We start from the raw sequence: 21,543 nt of genomic DNA on the forward strand, positions 1-21,543 counted from the left end.
CCTTTAGAGAGGTCACAAGGTTTTTCTATTATTTGACCTACTGACCTAGTTTTTGACTGCACGTGACCCAGTTTCGAACTTGACCTAGACATCTATAAGGTGAACATTCTCACCAATTTTCATGAAGATCCATTGAAAAATATGGCCTCTAGAGAGGTCACAAGGTTTTTCTATGTTTAGACCTAGTGACCTAGTTTTTGACCGCAGTTGACCCGGTTTCAAACTCGACCTAGATATCATCAAGATGAACATTCTCACCAACTTTCATACAGATCCCATGAAAAATATGGCCTTTAGAGAGGTCACAAGGTTTTTCTATTATTTGACCTACTGACCTAGTTTTTGACTGCACGTGACCCAGTTTCGAACTTGACCTAGATATCATCAAGGTGAACATTCTGACCATTTTTCATGAAGATCTTTTGAAATATATGGCCTCTAGAGAGGTCACAAGGTTTTTCTATTTTTAGACCTACTCACCTAATTTTTGACCGCACGTGACCCAGTTTCGAACTTGACCTAGATATCATCAAGGTGAACATTCTGATCAATTTTCATAAAGACCCCATGAAAAATGTGACCTCTAGAGTGGTCACAAGCAAAAGTTTATGCACGCACGAACGCACGGACGACGGACGCTGCGCGATCACAAAGTGACAAGGTGAGCTAAAAATATAGCAAAAAAAAAGATTAAACATAGCGATGGGGCTTTTGAGGTTATGTCTGACAGCATTTTTGCCTTCTTAAAAGCACCAATATCTCCAAAGTATTCTTGCCAATCTGGCATTTTAGGTTGCTTTTAAAACACAAATATAAAACATATTTTAATCCAGCAATTCAATCAAACAGTAGCAAATGCATTGGGAACAATAGGTTGGCAGGTACAAACAGCAAGCATCCATTAAAATTAATAGAAGACAACTTGACAAAGGCTGATAAAATATGAACTTGAGCGTTTGACTAAAGTCAACCAGATAGTAAGAACAACTGGAATACATTTTGTTTGAATTTTATTATCAATAAACCTCATGATCACTTAACATAAAATAACGGTTTTGGTCCAAAAATACTGGTATATCTCATGATCATTGTTCTTCTTTGTGGGAGACTGCAAGGGAAGCAAAACTCCTATTTTTATGTCAAAATTTTGAATATTACAAGTTATTCACACATTTCAAAGTATATGCCATACTCAGAAATCTGGAGTTTTAAACAAGTGAAATCACATTAAGGGGAGCAGTGGTCTAGTGGATAAAGTGGTGGCCACTCAATCCAGGGGTCATGGGATTGAGCCCCATTGGGGTCATGACCATAACTTCTCATATGACACCAGTACTTGTTTTTTTCCAGGAAACAGACTCGAGAGTGGTTCCAGTAAACTTGAAGCTGTCACCACAATTGAGCTAAAACAAATTAGTAAAAAACTGAAATTGAAACTGTTTTATTTGATTAAACACCTATTTTTACGTAAAACATATTCAATGGCGTTTTACAAACATAAAAAAATTACGTCTAAAAATTAAGACATTTTAAAGATGTATGAAATAAATGAGCATAAATATCATTGTGAATAAACTATTTAGTAAGTATTAAACAAAAGATCAGGCATCAGATAAAATTAATAAAATATTAGAATATTAAGATACGGTAAGATAGCTGTTTTGTTAGTAAGTAAGTAGAAGTGAGCTATTGTGACATGTCCACATGTTATTACAAACGACTGTATTTTTGTATTTGTGATAAAATTGTTCATATTCGAATAAATTTACACAATGAAAATCATCCAGTTCATGTTACCACAATATTTTAAAAAATCATAGTCACAGTCTCTAAAAGAGTGCAAAGTGATTCCCAAAATAATGAGTTTTCAACTTCCTTTTGAAAACATCTAATGTGTCTGAGTTCCTGATTTCGAGAGGCAATTCATTCAAGAGTTTAGGTCCAACAGTACCAAAACTTCTGTCGCTGAACGTTTTGCGCTTGTTGAAAGGAACAACGAAACACCCAGTAACGGAATTTGAAGAACGCAAGTTCCTTGTCTGTGTTTGTTTTGTGAGAAGTTCTGAAAGATATTCCGGAGAGTTCCAAACTGAACAATGATACATGTAGGTGAGCATTTTGAATGTGATTCTGGCTTTGATGGGTAGCCAGTGAAGATCATAGAGTACTTGCTTGGAACTGTCATATTTTCTTCGATTTAGGATAAATTTTGCACACATGTTCTGAATTTGTTGCATTTTGTTTACCTCGCTTTGAGCAACACCATACAGAATGACATTGCAATAATCTAAATGGGATATCACCAATGACAGCGCAAGAGTTTCGGCAGCCTCTTTGGTAAGATATTTCCGGATACATTTTATTCTGAAGTAGTTGAGCATTGCTGTTCTACACTTTCATTTTACATGCTCTTTTAGATTCAAGTTTTTATCCCGGTATGCACCTAGATATCGAATAAAGGTCACTGATTTCACTTATCACCTACAATGCATATTTTGTCAGTTGCACACTTAGAGAGCTGTTGCCTACTACCAAACATGATGAACTTGGTTTTTGAAGTGTTCATTTTGAGCTTATTTTCATTCATCCAGTTGTTGATTGTTAAAGAACATTGTTCAAGTTCTTGTATTGCCTGGGATTCGACTGTTGGAGATGATGGATTAAAGCGTTTATTAGCAGTGTGGTCATCCGCAAAGCCATAAACTGAAATCGAATAACATCAAACATTGTCCCCGCATATATCAAATAGAGCCACGGTCCTAAGCAACTCCCTTGTGGAACTCTACAATGTAATTGGCGTGGAAAGGACATGGCTGAATTGGCACATACACGGCAACTTCTTGGGCGCAGACAGGAATCAACCCAGCTCAGTGCTGTTCCACAAACGCCATACTGCTTGTTCAACACATCAACGAGAATGTCATGGTCTACAGTATCAAAGGCGGCACTGAGATCGATGGCAATTAGCGCCGTAACTTCTTTCTCCTCCATAGCATCCAGTAGTATAAACTAACATGTAGTAAGCAACTGGACTAAATTTAGAAGGTTCAAATTTTTGGAACTGGAATTACTTTCATGTATCTGAGCACCTGTCTACTATTTAAACTTATGATTATACAATATCATAAATAAAACAACAATGCATCACAGTTATAACTTATAATGACATCTAGAAAAGATTTGATACAGACATACTGTAACATCTCTGTTAAGGACAAAAATATCTTGTATCTATTTAGGCAAGTTCCTTTAAATTGTAAAACAGGTATGCCCACCCCCAGTGATAGCCAGTCCCATTTTCAGTCCTGAAATCATTTTGACCTTACTTTTTGATCTACTGATCCCCAACACAAAACGCATCATCTTCTGACCACAGGTAATAATCATCTTATGAAGTTGTAGCCTGGCGACAAAAGCATTCTTAGTTATTGTGCTGAAACTGTTTTCATTGTCAATGTACTTGTGACCATTAACTTTTTACCTCCGTCACCAAAACAGTAGCGGTATCATAACAGACCACAGGCAATCATCCTATGAAGTTAAAAGTAGTAGGTCAATGGGTTCTTAGGTTACTGAACAAAACAGTTTTCAGTCTAGAGGTCAATGTCACCTTGACCTTTGACCTACTGATCTCTAGAACAAAAAGGGTCATTTACTGACCAAAGACAATCACCTTATGAAATTTAACATCTGCAGACAAAAGCATTCTTTAGTCATTGAGAGGAAACTGTTTTCAGGCTCAGTATCATTGTGACCATGACCTTTGACCCCAAAACAATTTGGGTCATCTGTTGAACACTGGCAATTATCCTATGAAGTCTGATGACTGGAGGCAAAAGTGTTCTTCAGTTATTGACCTTTGACAGGCTGATCCCAAAAACATGAGCGTAAACCATTTTCTATCTCAAAGATACTGTAACCTTGAACTTCCACCTACTGAACCCCAAAACAACAGAGGTCATCTACAGACCACAGGCAATCACCCTAAGCAATTTGACCATTGTGAGACCAAGCCTTCTCTAGTTATTGATCAGAAACCAAATGGTGTACCGATGGACAGACAGACTGAACAACTATGAGCAAAACAATAATTATACTCCTTCTTCTTTGAATGGGTGCATAATAAGCATATGTACAGTCACAACCTCTGTACAACATACAGTCTATAGTTGTTACAGAATTGCTAGCTCTTCAGAATCTGTACCAATTCTAAACTATTAAATGCTGAGTCTTCCCTGTATATAGGAAAAGAGACTGGTTAAAAAATCTTTTTAAAAAGAAAATACATACAGCTGAAACTCCGTATTTTGAATTCAAAGGGATCTAACATTTTACTTTGAGTTAACGAAATTCAACTTTAAAATTTGGATCGGGACTTAAAAATGTCTTTGAGATAGCCAGAATTTGAGATAAGCAAGTTCTAGATGTCGACTTTCAACTGTATATTTATTAAATTAAATCTGAATTACATGGTATAGTCTAAGTTCAAATATTGTCATAACTATTTATAACAAGAGGACCATGATGGTCCTGAATCGCTCACCTGTCCCCACATGACCCAGTTTTGAACTGAGAATGACCTCGTTTTTTCTATTATTTGACATAGTGACCTAGTTTTTGAGCTCATGTGACCCAGTTTTTAACTTGACCTAGATATCATCAGGATAAAAATTTCTGACCAATTTTCATGAAGATCCATTGAAAAATATGGCCTCTAGAGAGGTCACAAAGTTTTTCTATTATTTGACCTAATGACCTAGTTTTTGAAGGCACGTGACCCAGTTTCAAACTTGACCTAGATATCATCAAGGTGAACATTCTGACCAATTTTCATACAGATCCCATGAAAAATATGGCCTCTAGAGAGGTCACAAGGTTTTTCTATTATTTGACCTAATGACCTAGTTTTTGAAGGCATGTGATCCAGTTTCGAACTTGAACTAGATATCGTCAAGGTGAACATTCTGACCAATTTTCATGAAGATCCAACGAAAAGTATGGCCTCTAGAGAGGTCACAAGGTTTTTCTATTTTTAGACCTACTGACCTAGTTTTTGACCGCATGTGACCCAGTTTCAAACTTGATCTAGATACCATCAAGGTGAACATTCTGACCAATTTTCATGAAGATCCATTGAAAAATATGGCCTCTAGATAGGTCACAAGGTTTCTCTATTTTTAGACCTACTGACCTAGGTTTGGACTGCACTTGACCCAGTTTCAAACTTGACCTAGATATCATCAAGATGAACATTCTGACCAACTTTCATAAAGATCCCATGAAAAATGTGACCTCTAGAGTGGTCACAAGCAAAAGTTTACGGACGCACGGACGACGGATGCCGCACGATCACAAAAGCTCACCTTGTCACTTTGTGACACGTGAGCTTAAAATCCTGTGATTATTTGATGTCATGAGGAAAGTCTTGTCCATTTCTCACTAATTAACCACAATCGTTTGGCAGCATCCTTATCAAGGGCACATTTCGCTATAGAATCTTCTTTAGAGTTCCTGAAATATCAGAGGATAGGATGATGTTTTAACCCTTACCAAGCTAAATTTCAATATTCAACTTGTCCATCTTTCAATTTGGACAGTACCATTGATTGTTAAAAGAGGTGCTTACCAAAAAAATACTGACTGAATGGCAAACAGTGCAGATCTTGATCAGACTGCATGGATGTGCAGGCTGATCATGATTTACACTGGTCGCATAGGTAGAATCAATCATGTCCAGCATGATGAGGGTTAAATTTTCTTGAACGTGATTGTCACATGCAAATCAGTGCAGAAACCTGAAAATTGATATTAATAGTCTGGTTCAAATTGGATGGATGATATGACTTGGAGAAAAAGTACACTTAAATCCCAATTTTGAATAATAAAATAAAATTTCCAGCGCCTCTTTAAATTGCATAACAGGGCCGTCGCCGGCTTTGAAAAAGTGGTCCGGCCTTCGGCATCCCGCGGTTCTGAATGCAGGAGAGGGGAAGAGCATGAGAGGGGGATTCCCCAGCTCCCCACTCTCTCTCTCTTTAAGGGGGTTTGGGGGATCTCCCCCGAGAAAATTTTAAGATTTTGGATGCCAGTAAGTGCGGTTTTTTTTGCAACTTGAAACCATTTTCTGTTAAGATTTTCAGTCAATTTCATAATATTTTTCAAGGATAACTATCCAACATTTGGCCAATTTTAGCAGATTGCTATAAATGTTGATGTATTTTTATAGTTGAGATGTATGTCGGCATTTTGTTTGATTTAAAGCAATTGTTTAAGATAAATAATCATATCTTAAAATAATAACCAAATAATTAGAAGAAATTAGCTTTTGTTTTGGTTTGTTTTATTACATCGCGAAAAACACAATTGTTTTCATTTTTTAAAAACATACGGCATGGTTTTTTTCAATTTTTTTATTTAATGAAATGTAAAATTATATTGTACATCTTTGCCATACTTCACGTGTATTCTTTGTAAATGGCCAAAGGCAAATTGTTTTGCTGACTATCCCAATAAACTTGAAATTTAAACAATTATTATAGATTATAAAAGAAATTGTCCTTTAAGGAGGTAGGTTACCTTGTTACAAGGGTAAATTCAAATTAGTTGAACCGCAACATCTTTTTGTATTTCGTGTAATATGAAGTTTTAACTGCTAAAATCTCAGTTTCGTTTGTCTCTGTCCCTTCAAGTTCAATTTTTATCCACGTTTGAAGAACATGACCCTCCAAGGGTATTTCATATTGAAAGAAGAAGGAAAATACGGATATTTAACACTTTTCAGTGTATTTTAGTTTCATTGATATCCGTAGAAGTCAGCATAATGTATAATTTTACTAGTATGCACGTTAGCTTTCTAATATAAGCTTAAAATGTATATGTCGCGGGGCTCGTGTTTCCATGGTAACGCATTTTCTCTCATTTTTAAACAACTATGTGTAAAAATAGGGGTTTTCGACGGCTTCAGTGCCATTCTGTTAATGACCAACATGGAATATTTGAGTAATATTATTAGCAAAATACCAAGCACTATACATGGTACCCTATTTTTCTTAAAGTTTAAAGTAACCATGGCAACAGAGATGTTTAAAATGGCTTATATCTTGCTTTTTGTCGTAATTTCTTATAAATAATATTGAATAAGATTATCTTTCTAGTTGATGTAGCTTTAAAACATATTATTTCTAATGTAAGTTATATTTCCGTGTTATCTGTATTTATTCAAAGGAATTTCTAAGCTTAGAATACTTACAGCAGTACCCCTCGTCTGGCATTTTTCATGGAAAAATCGTTCAGCATGCTACAATTATTCTCATGGATATTGTTGAAATGAAAATAAAAAGCCGAAGCTGTGTTTCTTAAATAGACTAGTGTCAAGGCTTTTGAATTTTACATTTAGATACATAGGTCACGGGCTTCGTTTCCATGGTAACATCAGTTCAATTCAAGAAACCACAATTTTCTACTGAAATTTGAACAATTTTAGATCTTAGTTTTAGTATATAAGTAACAAATTATCAACGGAACCTGAAAAATAGGTATTACAAATCAAACTGCTAGATTTTTTATTTGAAAATGGCCGTAACAAGTAACCTCTCACCCAGCTATATTCCAAATAACATTGGTTACCATTATCCATTTTCTTACATTCCGCATTACATTTCAATATAACTACATAAAAGAAGCAAAATATTTATTATTATTCAGAGCAAAAGACTCAAAAAAATTATTTCAGCAAATAATGGTTATTTGAAAATAGTTTGAATAAAGAAAATGCACAGAATTACGTACTTTCAAGATAAAAGCTATTAATTTTGCGCGGTAACTGACACGTAACGTCATGACGTCAATGACGTCATTTTAAGGCAACATTGTTTTGAAGCGTTTCTGCGGCAATTTATTCATTATTTCTGCATTATTAAACCATAAAGCGTCAGATCGAAGACAGGTCTATGATTTGTTTTCAGAAGAATGAATAATTTAACACATTTAGTTTGTCGTAAACGTCGTCGTAAATCGTCACGTTAGCTTCCGGTTGGACATGCGCACATACAAATATAAAGGTAACCTACCTCCTTAAACCATACCGGATTAAAGATCCATCAGATAATCATTTAGTTATGATTAATCCAGTCAAGCAGGGTCGATACCTTTGACACGAAGTGTGCCGAAGTTGTTTTCACATCCGCGGGCAATCATGACAGATACCGCGCATTGTAGATAGTTAATTAACAAGGCAATATTTCGGCACTTTTGATCAAAGCAAAAGATCAAATTTAATGCAAAAAAACTGGTACGGCCAATTACGGCCAATGTTATACTTGACCAAAAAAGTGGTCCGGCCATGGCCTGACCGGCCAGACCGTCCGCGATGGCCTTGCATAATTATCCCTCATTTTATAACAGAACTAGACATGTATCTATAGGACACAGGTGCCCCCACATCCTGTCACTGCACATGGTTTCATGACTATAGGTGAAATATCTTTTAAGATATATGCAATATAAACTTTTAAGCACTTTATGTGTACTTTTCACTAAGTCAAGGACCATAACTCTGGTCTAGCTGAGTGAAATCCCAAAGAGAACCCCAGGTGCACAACTTCACATGCTATATAACAATCCTGTAATGTTTTATGACTCTAGGTAAAGTAAATTTTTTAGATACATGGGACACAAACTTTAATACTGGCACCCGTAATGCAAATTTTTGACAAAGTCAAGGGCCAAATTTCTTGTCTTGCATAGTGAAATCAAAAAAAGACCTCAGGTACATACATTCACATGCTGAAAAATATTACTACATCATAGTAGTCTACATGGATTCATGACTTTATGTGAATTTTTTTTATGATGTATGCAAGAAAAACTTTAAAGCACTTTAAGGGTATTTTTCACTATGTCAAGGACCATAACTCTGGTCTTGTTGAGTGAAATCTAAACAGAATATACTTTTTGAGATACATGGGACAAAAACTTGTATGTTTTCTGCATATTTTTTACTTAATCAAGGGCCATAACTCTGGTCTGACAGACAGAAATCCCAAACAAACTCCCAGGTGCATAACTTCACTTGCTGAAAATAATACATGTATTCCTATTATGTTTCATGACCCTAGGTTAAATACCTTTTAAGGAACAATTATGTGACACAAACATTTTTGCCCCTTTATGCATATTTTTGACTATGTCAAGAGCTATAACTCTCGTATGGCAGAATGAAATTTCTAACAAAACCCCAGGTTCCTAGAATGCTGAATAATATTCCTATGACGTATCATAATCCTAGGTAAAATACATTTTGAGATACAATCAACACAAACATTTATGCCATTTTTATGCATATTTTCGACTAAGTCCAGGGCCAATTCTCTGGTCTGGCTGCATGAGATCCCAATTAAAACATCAGGTGCACAACTTCACATGCTGAACAACATTTATGTAAGGTCTGATGACTCTGGGTCAAACACTTTTAGATATGCAAAACCAAAATTCGGATGGATGGACGGACAGACAGTAGGACGGACAGAAGGACAGACCAACAAGGACATATTTTAAAGGACACAAAAATAGTCTATAAATGTAGCCGCTATCTTTATCAAACCAAAATTCATGGGTCTACTAGTAGTCATTCTGAAAAAAGTTTGAATAATGATATCAGAAAGAATATAATATACACTGACACCAATTAGGTCATATGGACTTTCAAGCTTATAATGGTAAGGAAAAACTTAAGGTGCCAATTAACAGCATTTTTTCTGGCACAGACGGGCACCCGGGTTGAACCATCAAGAATTCTGCATTGCATGTGCAGTTTTATCCCACAGTGGTAAGTATAAATTGTAAAGTATATATAAATTTTTAGAAATTTATGCTGGAAGTATCATTCAGTAAAAATAAAATTATGTTTTAAAAAGTGTAAGACAAAAATAATAGACATACGTAAATAATTTCCCTGAAACTTTTTCAAGTCCTGGATCAACAGCTAGAAATATAGACGTCTGAGCACCCTGTACAGGTGTTTTCATGGCCAGCCACATGATAGGTGACAGCATACCCCCAGAGACCTTAGACTGACCCATCGGAAGATGACGTCCTATCTCAGTTTTAGAAACTCCTGGGTTAGCACAATTTACAGTCACATTAGAACCTGCAATTCAGTAACTTTTTGTCATTCTTTTCCACTTTTACAAAATAAATATATTAACCCTAATATTTCAATTAGATCATAAAAAAAATGGCACTGAAGATGTTGAAAATTTCGTTATCATGTAAAGCTGCTTAAAAATGAGTGAAAATGCGTTAAAATGGAAACACAAGCATTGCAACGTATATGTATTAAGCTTATATTAGAAAGTTAATTCATATATCAATAAAATTATCATTAAAGCAGACTTCTATGGGTACCAGTAAAACCTAAAGAAGCTGAGAAGTGTTAAAAATCTATATTTTCCTTTTTCTTTCAATATGAATTAACTTCAGAGGGTCCTGTACTTCAAACCTGTATATTTTTTTTTACTGGGAAGAACAGACACAAAAATATTACATTTTATCAGCTTAAACATTTTATTACACAAAGTATAACGATTGCTATTGTTCAATAAACCTGAATCCACCCTTGATACAAGATACATAATATCCTTCATTTTTAAAGGTGGTCAATCACTTCTGAGCAAAATTTAATGACATTTTTCAGTTTTCATATATTATGTTAGAGATTTATTTAAAGAACAAAAAGACCCATTACATAAAGTAAGATCCCTATTGGAAATGTATGTGCTATTACTTTTTATGAAAATTTGTAATTATCTCCCTTTACTATGAAAGTATTTAAAAAGTGGACTACTTCTTTTGATTTTGATATAATTTTCAGTTTTACATTTGCATTTAATATATATTTGGATATTTCAACTACCTGAAACAAAAGGTAAGTTTTAAAACAGTGTGTAGTTTCGAAATTCATCTATTTTCAATCCAACTTGGTTGCGCAACCGAGATAGACAAAAGGCGGTAATAATAATTTTATAAACTTGTATTTCTAATAAAGTAATTAATTTTGACAAAACATGTGCTTGTTAATGCAAATCATAGACAGCTTTACTACAGTTGTGCTTATATTCGTATTATTCCTTAGGTAAAATATGTTTATTTAATTTATACTTACGCTAAAATAACGCTATCTTGGTTGGGCAAATTAAATCTTAAAAATTATTCTTAGGTGAAAGTCTGACCTATATTAAGAACTTGGTGAACATAAATAAGAGTAAATGATCAGTTGGTTAACAAATACATTAGTCCATAGACCACCAAAGTTTGATTCACCACATTTAAGGCTGTTTAAAATGACTAACATGAAACAGGAAGGGGCTTTAATCAACTGACTTATGCAAACACTATATCTATAACAACTGTAAGACAGCCTACCTTCTAGTCTTCTGGCTAACTCTTGAGAAAACAACATCACAGCCAGTTTACTTTGTGCATATGCTTCCTTAGGATCGTAAAAGTTAATACTGTTTAAATCTTCAAAGTTCATTTCAGTTCTTTTATACACAGGACTTATCAGGTTTATTATTCTGGCATGCTGAGATTGTTTTAACTTATCCAGCAGCAAGTTGGTTAGAAGAAATGGTCCTGGAAATACAAATAATTAGTTAGTCATTTAATAATTAAACATATATCTTGGAAGTTAGAATAATAATTAAACAAATATGTTGGGAAACTGGTATAAAGTTGCCTCGTAACAAAGCATCCTTTTAAAGTCTGTGTAAAGATTAATGTCAATGCTGTTAAATAATTTAATTTTGTGGGGACAAAATTTTGTTGTTTGGAAAAAACGGCTATCTATGGCGTTATGCATTTGTGGATTTCAACTTTTAAAAACAAACTGAATTGGCATTTTACTTGTTTGTTCTGAATTTATTTCATGGTTTGGCAAATTCCAAGAAAATTAGTACCCAACAGATATTAATCATTTCACTGTAATTTGTAAATGTGTAGTCAATAAAAGAAAAATATTTAATGATAAGTTTATCTGAGCTCATCTTTAAAAGAAACTTTGAAGTTATTTGAACATTGAACACAAGCCAGCTGTCTGAGAAAAAGAAGACATTAGTGGGTCAAGAGGATGCTATTATATATAGTCGTGATTTGTTTGGGAAATAGATTTTAGTTTTGCGTGCTTTGTTGGCAAATAAAACACGGTTTTGAGTTCAGATGCGTAGTAATTTAATCACGAACGAAGACCTGAGTGATTAATTATGACGCATCTGAACGAAAAAAACATGTTTTATTTGCCAACAAAGCATGCAAAACTAAAATCTATTTCCATTCTAACATGTTTGAATTACACCAGGAAGGGATACTAACCTGGAATCCTTTTTTAGGCGTAAATGGACGGAGTAAACTGGAATAGCCAAAAGTAGGTCATTTTGCGAAACATGTTTTAATTGACAAGACAATACACGGTTAAATCCTTCTTTGTTTATATAAAAGAAAATCTTAAAAGTGTTAGAATGTTGCTTAAGCATTCATCTACTGTTTTCCCAGTGCTTGGGACAGTGGAGATAAAAAAACCTTGCTAGTGCTTGATTCTATGCTGCCCCTCCAGTTTGAGAAAACTCAAGTCTTACAAAGGCAGGCATGTAAGATCAAACAACACCAAATGTAATAACTACTTTCCTAATGTAACAATTTACAAGTTAAAAACACTGTGTAAAAAGTACAGCCAAAGCTATAGGAAGTCTTAGTTTTAAATCAGCTGAAACATTATATTCCTAATAAAATAACAACTCTTCCCTTTGAATTTTTGGCCAAATGACTATACAAAAATGGATATATTGTATTAGTTTACACCAAAATGAATGTCACAGACTGGTATTTGTGAAAAGTATTCTATTCTTGATAAAGGCCAGAAATACAAAGCAAAGAGTTGTTCTTTTACTACAAATTACCAGAACTTCCCTTTCTGGGTAACCATTGTAAGTTTAATAAACTAGAAATACATCAAAAACTCACCTAGATAATTAACACCAAACTGCCATTCAAATAATTCACTAGTATGTTGTTTTGGACATGACATAACACCAGCATTGTTTATCAATACATCTATGCGCTTCTCCTCTGAAACATCATGTCATGTATTGTTATTTGCCAAACTAAACTGTCTGTCAGGAAAAACAGTCTTTTCAAAAACATATATTAAGTCTTGACAGAAAAACATCATTTCAAATAAATTGTTACTAAACGTAATATTGTGTATAGGATATAGGCTATGTTGTGAAATCTTTAGCATTGGACAAAACAGAAAGGGAGGGAATGCAGTGATTTCTAAATGTGGATAAAACTTAATAACCAGTTTTCCTACTTTTTCAATGCAGCTATAAATAAGTGAGCTTCATAATAGGGCTCTTTAAGGATGTTGTAGACTTAATACATTCTAAATGGTGGTAAAACACTCTACACAACTAATTTTGATATTGTCTGGAATATGACTGGTTGAAAAGGTCCGATAAACACTGATGTATTATTTAATGGGATAATGATAAAAATGTATCTTCTCAGAATATGTTCAGAAAAAGTGACCTTTAAACTCATTATGTGTTATGAAATATCTTAACAAAGAGCTGCAACACTGTTCTGAAAAAAAAATGTAAAAATGTCTTAGATACTTCTGAAATGATAAAACAAAATTTAGGTTTCACACTTTTTTTCAATAATATTTCAGTTATTCACAGCAGTCAGTTGACCTAAACAGTGTTCAAGGACTCTGTACCAGAACTGACTTTTTCTCTACATGATTCAGAGGTGGAGGAAAAACTATTTCAGACACTCTGTACTATATGAAATCCCTATGGAGAACATGATATCAAAGATATTAAAAAAAAGTTCACCATGATTTTAAACAAATTACTTTAATAACAAAACAGTGCTCCAGAATGTCTTACACAACAAGTTAACAGATATGAGATTTTAATCATGCTTGACAGGATTTTCCCATATTTTTGCTGGTGTTTGAAAATAATCTTCTTACAGGCTACTACAATGAAAAAGTGCTTAGCGTTTTATTTCATTTCTTCTATTACTTGAAAAATATTGTATGCAAGAAAAACAATCTATCACTGGTTGCAGGTGTGGATGGAAATATGTGGCTATCAGGTAATTCCTTTGGCAATAACTCAGCAGAACATTGTTACCACCTAAACAGTTACCCTCGAGCCAGATATTTCAATCCACACCTTCAATCAGTGAAATATTCTTTTAACCCTTACCATGCTGGATACGACTGATTCTGCCTTTGCTACCTGTGTAGATCATGATCAGCCTGCACATCTGTGCAGTCTGATCATGATCTGCACTGTTCACCATTCAGTCAGTATCTTTTTAGTAAGCTCCCCTTTTAACACTTAATGGTACTGTCCAAACTGAAAGATGGACAAGTTCATTATAGAAATTTAGCAGGGTAAAGGTTACAATTGTGATAAAAACTGTGTGAAATGTAATGAGGCTGTTTATACCATCTTTAACTGTTTTAACAAATTTCCTGATGGATTCACATGAAGCAAGGTCCAGTTCCTTGCAGACCACATTCTTGTTGAAAGATTCGTCTATGATCTCATTTCTTGCTATTTCACATTTCTTTAAATCTCTGCATGCCAGCAACAACCGTCCACCTGTATGTTTACAAAAACAAGAGGACCATGATGGTCCTGAATCGCTCACCTCTTCCCACATGACCCAGTTTTGAGTATGACGTCGTTTTTTCTATTATTTGACATAGTGACCTAGTTTTTGAGCTCATGTGACCCAGTTTTGAACTTGACCTAGATATTATCAAGATAAAAATTCTGACCAATTTTCATGAAGATCCATTGAAAAATATGGTCTCTAGAGAGGTCACAAGGTTTTTCTATTATTTGACCTATTGACCTAGTTTTCGAAGGTACGTGACCCTGATTTGAACTTGACCTAGATATCATCAAGTTGAACATTCTCACTAAATTTCATGAAGATCTCATGAAAAATATGGCCTCTAGAGAGGTCACAAGGTTTTTCTATTTTTATACCTACTGGCCTAGTTTTTGACCGCACGTGACCCAGTTTCGAAACTGACCTAGATATCATCAAGGTGAACATTCAGATCAATTTTCATGAAGATCCATTGAAAAAAATGGCCTCTAGAGAGGTCAAAAGATTTAAATAATTTTAGACCTACTGACCTAGTTTTTGACCGCAGTTGACCCAGTTTCAAACTTGACCTAGATATCATCAAGATGAACATTCAGACCAACTTTCATATAGATCCCATGAAAAGTATGGCCTCTAGAGAGGTCACAAGGTTTTTCTATTATTTGACCTACTGACCTAGTTTTTTACGGCACGTGACCCAGTTTCAAACTTGACCTAGATATCATCAAGGTGAACATTCTGACCAATTTTTATGGAGATCCATACACAAGTATGGCCTCTAGAGAGGTCACAAGGTTTTTCTATTTTTAGACCTACTGACCTAGTTTTTGACCACACATGACCCTGTTTCGAACTTGACCTAGATATCATCAAGATGAACATTCAGACCAATTTTCATACAGATCCCATGAAAAATATGGCCTTTAGAGAGGTCACAAGGTTTTTCTATTATTTGACCTACTGACCTAGTTTTTGAGGGCACGTGACCCAGTTTCGAACTTGACCTAGATATCATCAAGATGAACATTCAGACCAACTTTCATACAGATCCCATGAAAAATATAGCCTCTAGAGAGGTCACAAGGTTTTTCTATTATTTGACCTACTGACCTAGATTTTGACGACACGTAACCCATTTTCGAACCTTACCTAGATATCATCAAGGTGAACGTTCTGACCAATTTTCATGAAGATCTCATGAAATATATGGCCTCTAGAGAGGTCACAAGGTTTTTCTATTTTTAGACCTACTGACCTAGTTTTTGACCGCACGTGACCCAGTTTCGAATTTGACCTAGATATCATCAAGATGAACATTCAGACCAACTTTCATACAGATCCATTGAAAAATACGGCCTCTAGAGAGGTCACAAGGTTTTTCTATTATTTGACCTACTGACCTAATTTTTGATGGCACGTGACCCACTTTCAAACTTGACCTAGATATCATTAAGATGAACATTCAGACCAACTTTCATACAGATCCCATGGAAAATATGGCCTCTAGAGAGGTCACAAGGTTTTTCTATTATTTGACCTACTGACCTAATTTTTGATGGCACGTGACCCACTTTCAAACTTGACCTAGATATCATTAAGATGAACATTCAGACCAACTTTCATACATATCCCATGGAAAATATGGCCTCTAGAGAGGTCACAAGGTTTTTCTATTATTTGACCTACTGACCTAGTTTTTTAAGGCATGTGACCCACTTTCGAATTTGACTTAGATATCATCAAGGTGAACATTCTGACCAATTTTCATGAAGATTTCATGAAATATATGGCCTCTAGAGAGGTCACAAGGTTTTTCTATTTTTAGACCTACTGACCTAGTTTTTGACCGCACGTGATCCAGTTTCGAACTTGACCTAGATATCATCAAGATGAAACATTCAGACCAACTTTCATACAGATCCCATGAAAATATGGCCTTTAGAGAGGTCACAAGGTTTTTCTATTATTTGACCTACTGACCTAGTTTTTGATGGCACGTGACCCAGTTTCGAACTTGACCTAGATATCATCAAGGTGAACGTTCTGACCAATTTTCATGAAGATCTTGTGAAATATATGGCCTCTAGAAAAGTCACAAGGTTTTTCTATTTTTAGACCTACTGACCTAGTTTTTGACCGCACGTAACCCAGTTTCGAACTTGACCTAGATATCATCAAGATGAACACTCAGACCAACTTTCATACAGATCCCATGAAAAATATGGCCTTTAGAGAGGTCACAAGGTTTTTCTATTATTTGACCTACTGACCTAGTTTTTGACGGCACGTGACCCAGTTTCAAACTTGACCTAGATATCATCAAGGTGAACATTCTGACCAATTTTCATGAAGATCCATTGAAAATTATGGCCTCTAGAGAGGTCACAATGTTTTTCTATTTTTAGACCTACTGACCTAGTTTTCGACGGCACGTGACCCAGTTTCGAACTTGACGTAGAATTTACCAAGATAAACATTCTGACCCATTTTCATAAAGATCCCATGAAAACTGTGACCTCTAGAGATGTCACAAGGAAAAGTTTACGGACGCACGGACGGACGGACGACGGACGCTGCGCTATCACAAAAGCTCACCTTGTCACTTCGTGACAGGTGAGCTAAAAAGATAGATATTTTGATTGCATGTTAGAAAAAGGTGCATAAAATTAAATGTATAAGATGATTATGAAAAATAACTCTACTTCTGCCATGGTTTCAGTATCTTTACAATAAAGAATAACAGTTTCAACGAGTAAAGCTTTAGAGGATTGGAGGGTGTATTATTATGCATACTACGCATCCCATCAACTTCTTTGAAAAGTGGGTACAATGTACCCTCATACTTCAGTAAATGTGAGTACAGGATAAAAATGTTAGGTACAAACCATACAATTTTTTTTTAAATGTTCCGAAACACAATGATTAAGAAATAAACGTTATGAGAAGTATTACTTTTATTCAGATTGTAATGAAACATTCTATATTATGTGAGATTTTTCACTTTGAACAGGTCTATTCTCCATCAATACTGGTGTGTAACACATCGACTAGTGTATCAAACAAAAAATGGTGTAGAACAAAGTTTTATTTAAATTAACATAATTTTTACTTCCACTGCAAGCATTTCAGCATTGTTTGGTGCCTCTGCTCCATTATGACCTGACTAAAAAACGTACCCTCCTGTCTGCTTACAAGCTTCTAAATTACTACATTATGCATGAATGATGTGAATTTCTTGTCAAATTTTTATGAGGTTTGCATTACAACTGTGGATTAATGAAACTTGTGTGCATATAAATTTTCATGCATGAATTACGTAGATTTTAGCATGAATGGGAATGCTGTGTAGCCCCTCCTAAAGAAAAGCATGTGTTGCAAACTGGTGCATACTATACCTAATGCTATCATTTCATACAAATCCTCCCTTTAGTTAAAAAAACACTGTGGCAACTGAATGAATGCATACTCAATTCCTGTAGTAAAATATAGTAAGGAGAATGGTGTTCTAGTGGTTAAGGTGCTGGCCAGTCAAACCAGGGATCATGGGTTCGAACCCCACGACGGTCACAAACACACCTTCTCATATGACACCAGTACTGTTTTGACTGGACAGTGGTTCAAATAAGCCTGAAACTTTCATCACAATCAAGCTAAAATAAATAAGTAAAAACTAATTCCTGCAGTGGAAAATTTCTGCATTATTATTCCAATATATATTTTTTTGACATGCGTGTTTTAAATTATTCTGAGATTCTTTTACCTCTCTTGGCTAATTGCTTGGCTGTCTCCTTCCCTATACCAGTATTAGCCCCAGTGATGATAACTGTTTTCCCTAAAATTTCATGTTCTGCTTTATACCTTTCCCCTCCAAGATAATCCCTGAAGCAATAAAAACATATAAACATTAGTGTCCTAGACATCTGGGTTTCTGAAACAAGCCAGGCTTACAATATATAATTCTTGCTTTCCTCTATTTTCACAGGTACTGAAAAAACTTGTGTCTTTCACCTGAGGTGGGGGAGGGGGGAAAGGGGTTAGACGGCTCTCATGCTGAGCTTGTAAATGACATCATGACAAAATACTTTTTTGAATGAATGCATTTATTTTGTAGGTATTGATAGAAAACTGTTATCCTGGAGTAACTGTTGTAAATGTTGTAAAGGGTGAATTTATAATAGCATTAGATTTATAAATATGTTTTGTACACTTTAGTGTGAATTCAGCTACAGAAACATAAATAACTTCTCATTTGTTGTAAAAACTAAAAATGTCCTTATCGTTTATTTATCATGACGTAAATCTGATCCATAAATGAGCCGTGCCATGGGAAAACCAACATAGTGGCTTTGCGACCAGCATGGATCCAGACCAGCCTGCGCATCCGCGCAGTCTGGTCAGGATCCATGCTGTTCGCTAACAGTTTCTCTAATAGCAATAGGCTTTGGAAGCGAACAGCATGGATCCTGACCAGACTGCGCGGATGCGCAGGCTGGTCTGGATCCATGCTGGTCGCAAAGCCACTATGTTGGTTTTCCCATGGCACGGCTCAAATTCTGGTCAAAACATAATGAAAGGCTTAACTCTTCGATTCTTGGCAATAACAGACTTCCAGTAAATTTTGTAATTTTTAAACAATGCCCAGGGATTGTCAATTGTCATCATTCTGTCTTATTAGAAATCATTTTGACCTCCATGCACATTTATACTTAAGAGTGGCAATTTTACTAGATTTAGCTTATTTGGGGGGGCATTATTAGGACGTCAGAATTTTTTTTCAATGATCATGACTGTCATTTCCATTTGTTCATAATTTGGGAAAGCCATGAATAATTAACAGATCACTACTTACTTGAGAAGGAGAGCTGCACCGTAAGATGCCCCCACCGCACTGACAACTACAAAACTTGTTGGTAACTTCATCTGAACATTCTGAAAAACAGACAATAGGCTATAAATATATCAAAATAGTTCTGAAACCCCAAATGCATTATTATATCACAAGAGCTGATTTTTTTTGAGAAAACAGCCTGTCTTATATACATTGTAGTCATAATAACTAAGAAATCATGGTGAGTACAGTCATATGAACTTAAGACATGGGCTGATAGTTTCCATTTCTTCAAATCATTCTACTTCAATCAGTAGTCATACTGTTAGCACTGTCAGAGCTGTGCTGAAACACTGTGTTTCTAAATGATCTGTGCTATTTATCTTGGTTTCTTTCTTTTTGTATTGAATTAATATTCTGAATTCTGCATCATTACATTTCACTGACCTGACGAAGAAAATGAACATCCTAAGCTAGACTATATAGTGTCAATGCATTGGTATTTCATTTAACAATGAGGCAGCCATACTGATAAAAAACCTCATTTGGCAACAGTGTAGAATTTTCGATGGAAAGTAAGCTCTTTTAAATTTTTGAAGAACTGAGCAGAAACATCAAAACAACACAACAGAAAAAGGATCAAGACCCTTGCTTCTTTTTTGAAAATAAAGTTGTCTGAGTTAGCTGAGTATTAACTGACATTTCAAAGATTTTGGACATAACTGGTAATATGCTTTTGCCTTTATCAAGTGTGCTATTTTTCTTTTGAACTGGGGCAACCTGTACTGCTATTTTCAAGTAATCAGGAAAGGCTGAAGTTGGAAACTCCACATACCATATTTATTACTGTATTTATAATAGGGTCTTAGTCTACAACTGAAGATTTGGAATATTTTAAAAGTTTTGCGGATATGCCATCATGCCCTGTGTTTTTTTTTAAAAGATAACTGGTCAATTTGCTTACTAATAAAGGCATTACAGAGTCATGAGGCATAAAAGTAAGTTTTTCATATGTGTTATGACTTCAGATCCTTATGTATTGGGTGTAAATTAGGGTAGTTATTTTGAGGTCGTGCCATTGTCTTTAGCCACATTGACAAAGAAATCATTAAAAATATCACAAACCTGGTTTGCATTGTTTATAAGTGTATCATTTTCACACAGAATTGTATCCATTTTTACATTTGTTACATTCATGGTAGGCCAGAAAGACTAAGTTGTTCTTGCTCCACCCTACACACCTTTCTAAGAGATATTTATTGACTGATTTTCTTTTAAGAATAGTTAAGTTATCTTAGATTCTTTTCCTTGCTACACCTTTCCCAGTTTTTTGTCGTTTTATACTTGTTAAACGTATTTTGCAGCATGCATTTTTTTTATAAATTGCTTGTTTCAATGAATATTCATATATGGCACTGACTGATATAAAAAGCGTTTACATTGTTTTACACATGCCCCCTAAAAATGAGTCTGAAAAACAGGTCGTATTTGCAACAAAATCAGACACAACACGTACTCCAGTCAAAAACGAAAATGTCTTTATAATGTAGAAGATGTAGTCTAAATAATGAGACCTCGGGCAGACCGATTTTACATTTTGATATTTTACGTTGTCTACCTAGAGGCGGATATCGACAAGGCAAAATAATATAACGATATTCAACTCTCGAGTACAATTATTTGGACTAGTAGAAGATGTATACACTGTTTCATTTCAGTTTAATGGAAACTGAAGAAAGAGTTGAGTACAAAATGTTGAGATGTAGTAATATTTCAAAGTCCCAAACAAGGGCCATAACTCCAGAAAAAAAGTCAGACAAATGATGGGACATAGTTCTGCCATCCGGTTGATATTACAGACTGTACGTTTCATGTTGAAATTAAAACCGTATTGTTCTGTTTATGCCAGCTATTAGAATATATTTGATGAAGTTGTGAACAATAGATATTTGACAAAATACCCCAAATCAATAACTGCGACAATTCGACCTTTCCTGTGTCCTGGAGAAATTCTCACGGCGTGTCGTTCT

The 21,543-nt window shown here is 35.0% G+C and overlaps 1 protein-coding gene across 1 annotated transcript; it reads right to left on the reverse strand.

The window, feature by feature from the left end:
• Positions 1 to 1,425: 1,425 nt before the first annotated feature.
• LOC123545662 (retinol dehydrogenase 13-like) lies at positions 1,426 to 21,519 on the reverse strand. Its single transcript, XM_045331977.2, has 8 exons — positions 21,371 to 21,519; positions 19,535 to 19,614; positions 18,446 to 18,564; positions 14,514 to 14,669; positions 13,015 to 13,119; positions 11,422 to 11,631; positions 9,940 to 10,147; positions 1,426 to 5,511 (listed from the first exon to the last, which is right to left on the reverse strand). The coding sequence occupies exons 2-8, from the start codon at positions 19,603 to 19,605 to the stop codon at positions 5,412 to 5,414; spliced, it is 969 nt and encodes a 322-aa protein (XP_045187912.2). The 5' UTR covers positions 19,606 to 19,614; positions 21,371 to 21,519; the 3' UTR covers positions 1,426 to 5,411.
• Positions 21,520 to 21,543: the final 24 nt, after the last annotated feature.

The sequence above is a fragment of the Mercenaria mercenaria genome, chromosome 1 (genome assembly GCF_021730395.1).
Source record: "Mercenaria mercenaria strain notata chromosome 1, MADL_Memer_1, whole genome shotgun sequence".
Lineage (NCBI taxonomy): Eukaryota > Metazoa > Mollusca > Bivalvia > Venerida > Veneridae > Mercenaria > Mercenaria mercenaria.

Coding starts and splice junctions, on each gene's coding strand:
- LOC123545662 (XM_045331977.2), bottom strand. CDS start 19,605: ATGAAGTTACCAACAAGTTTTGTAGTTGTCAGTGCGGTGGGGGCATCT. Junction 13,120..14,513: donor TGTTAAAACAGTTAAAGATG/GTATAAACAGCC, acceptor ATGATGTTTCAG/AGGAGAAGCGCATAGATGTA. Junction 10,148..11,421: donor GTTAGCCAGAAGACTAGAAG/GTAGGCTGTCTT, acceptor ACTGAATTGCAG/GTTCTAATGTGACTGTAAAT.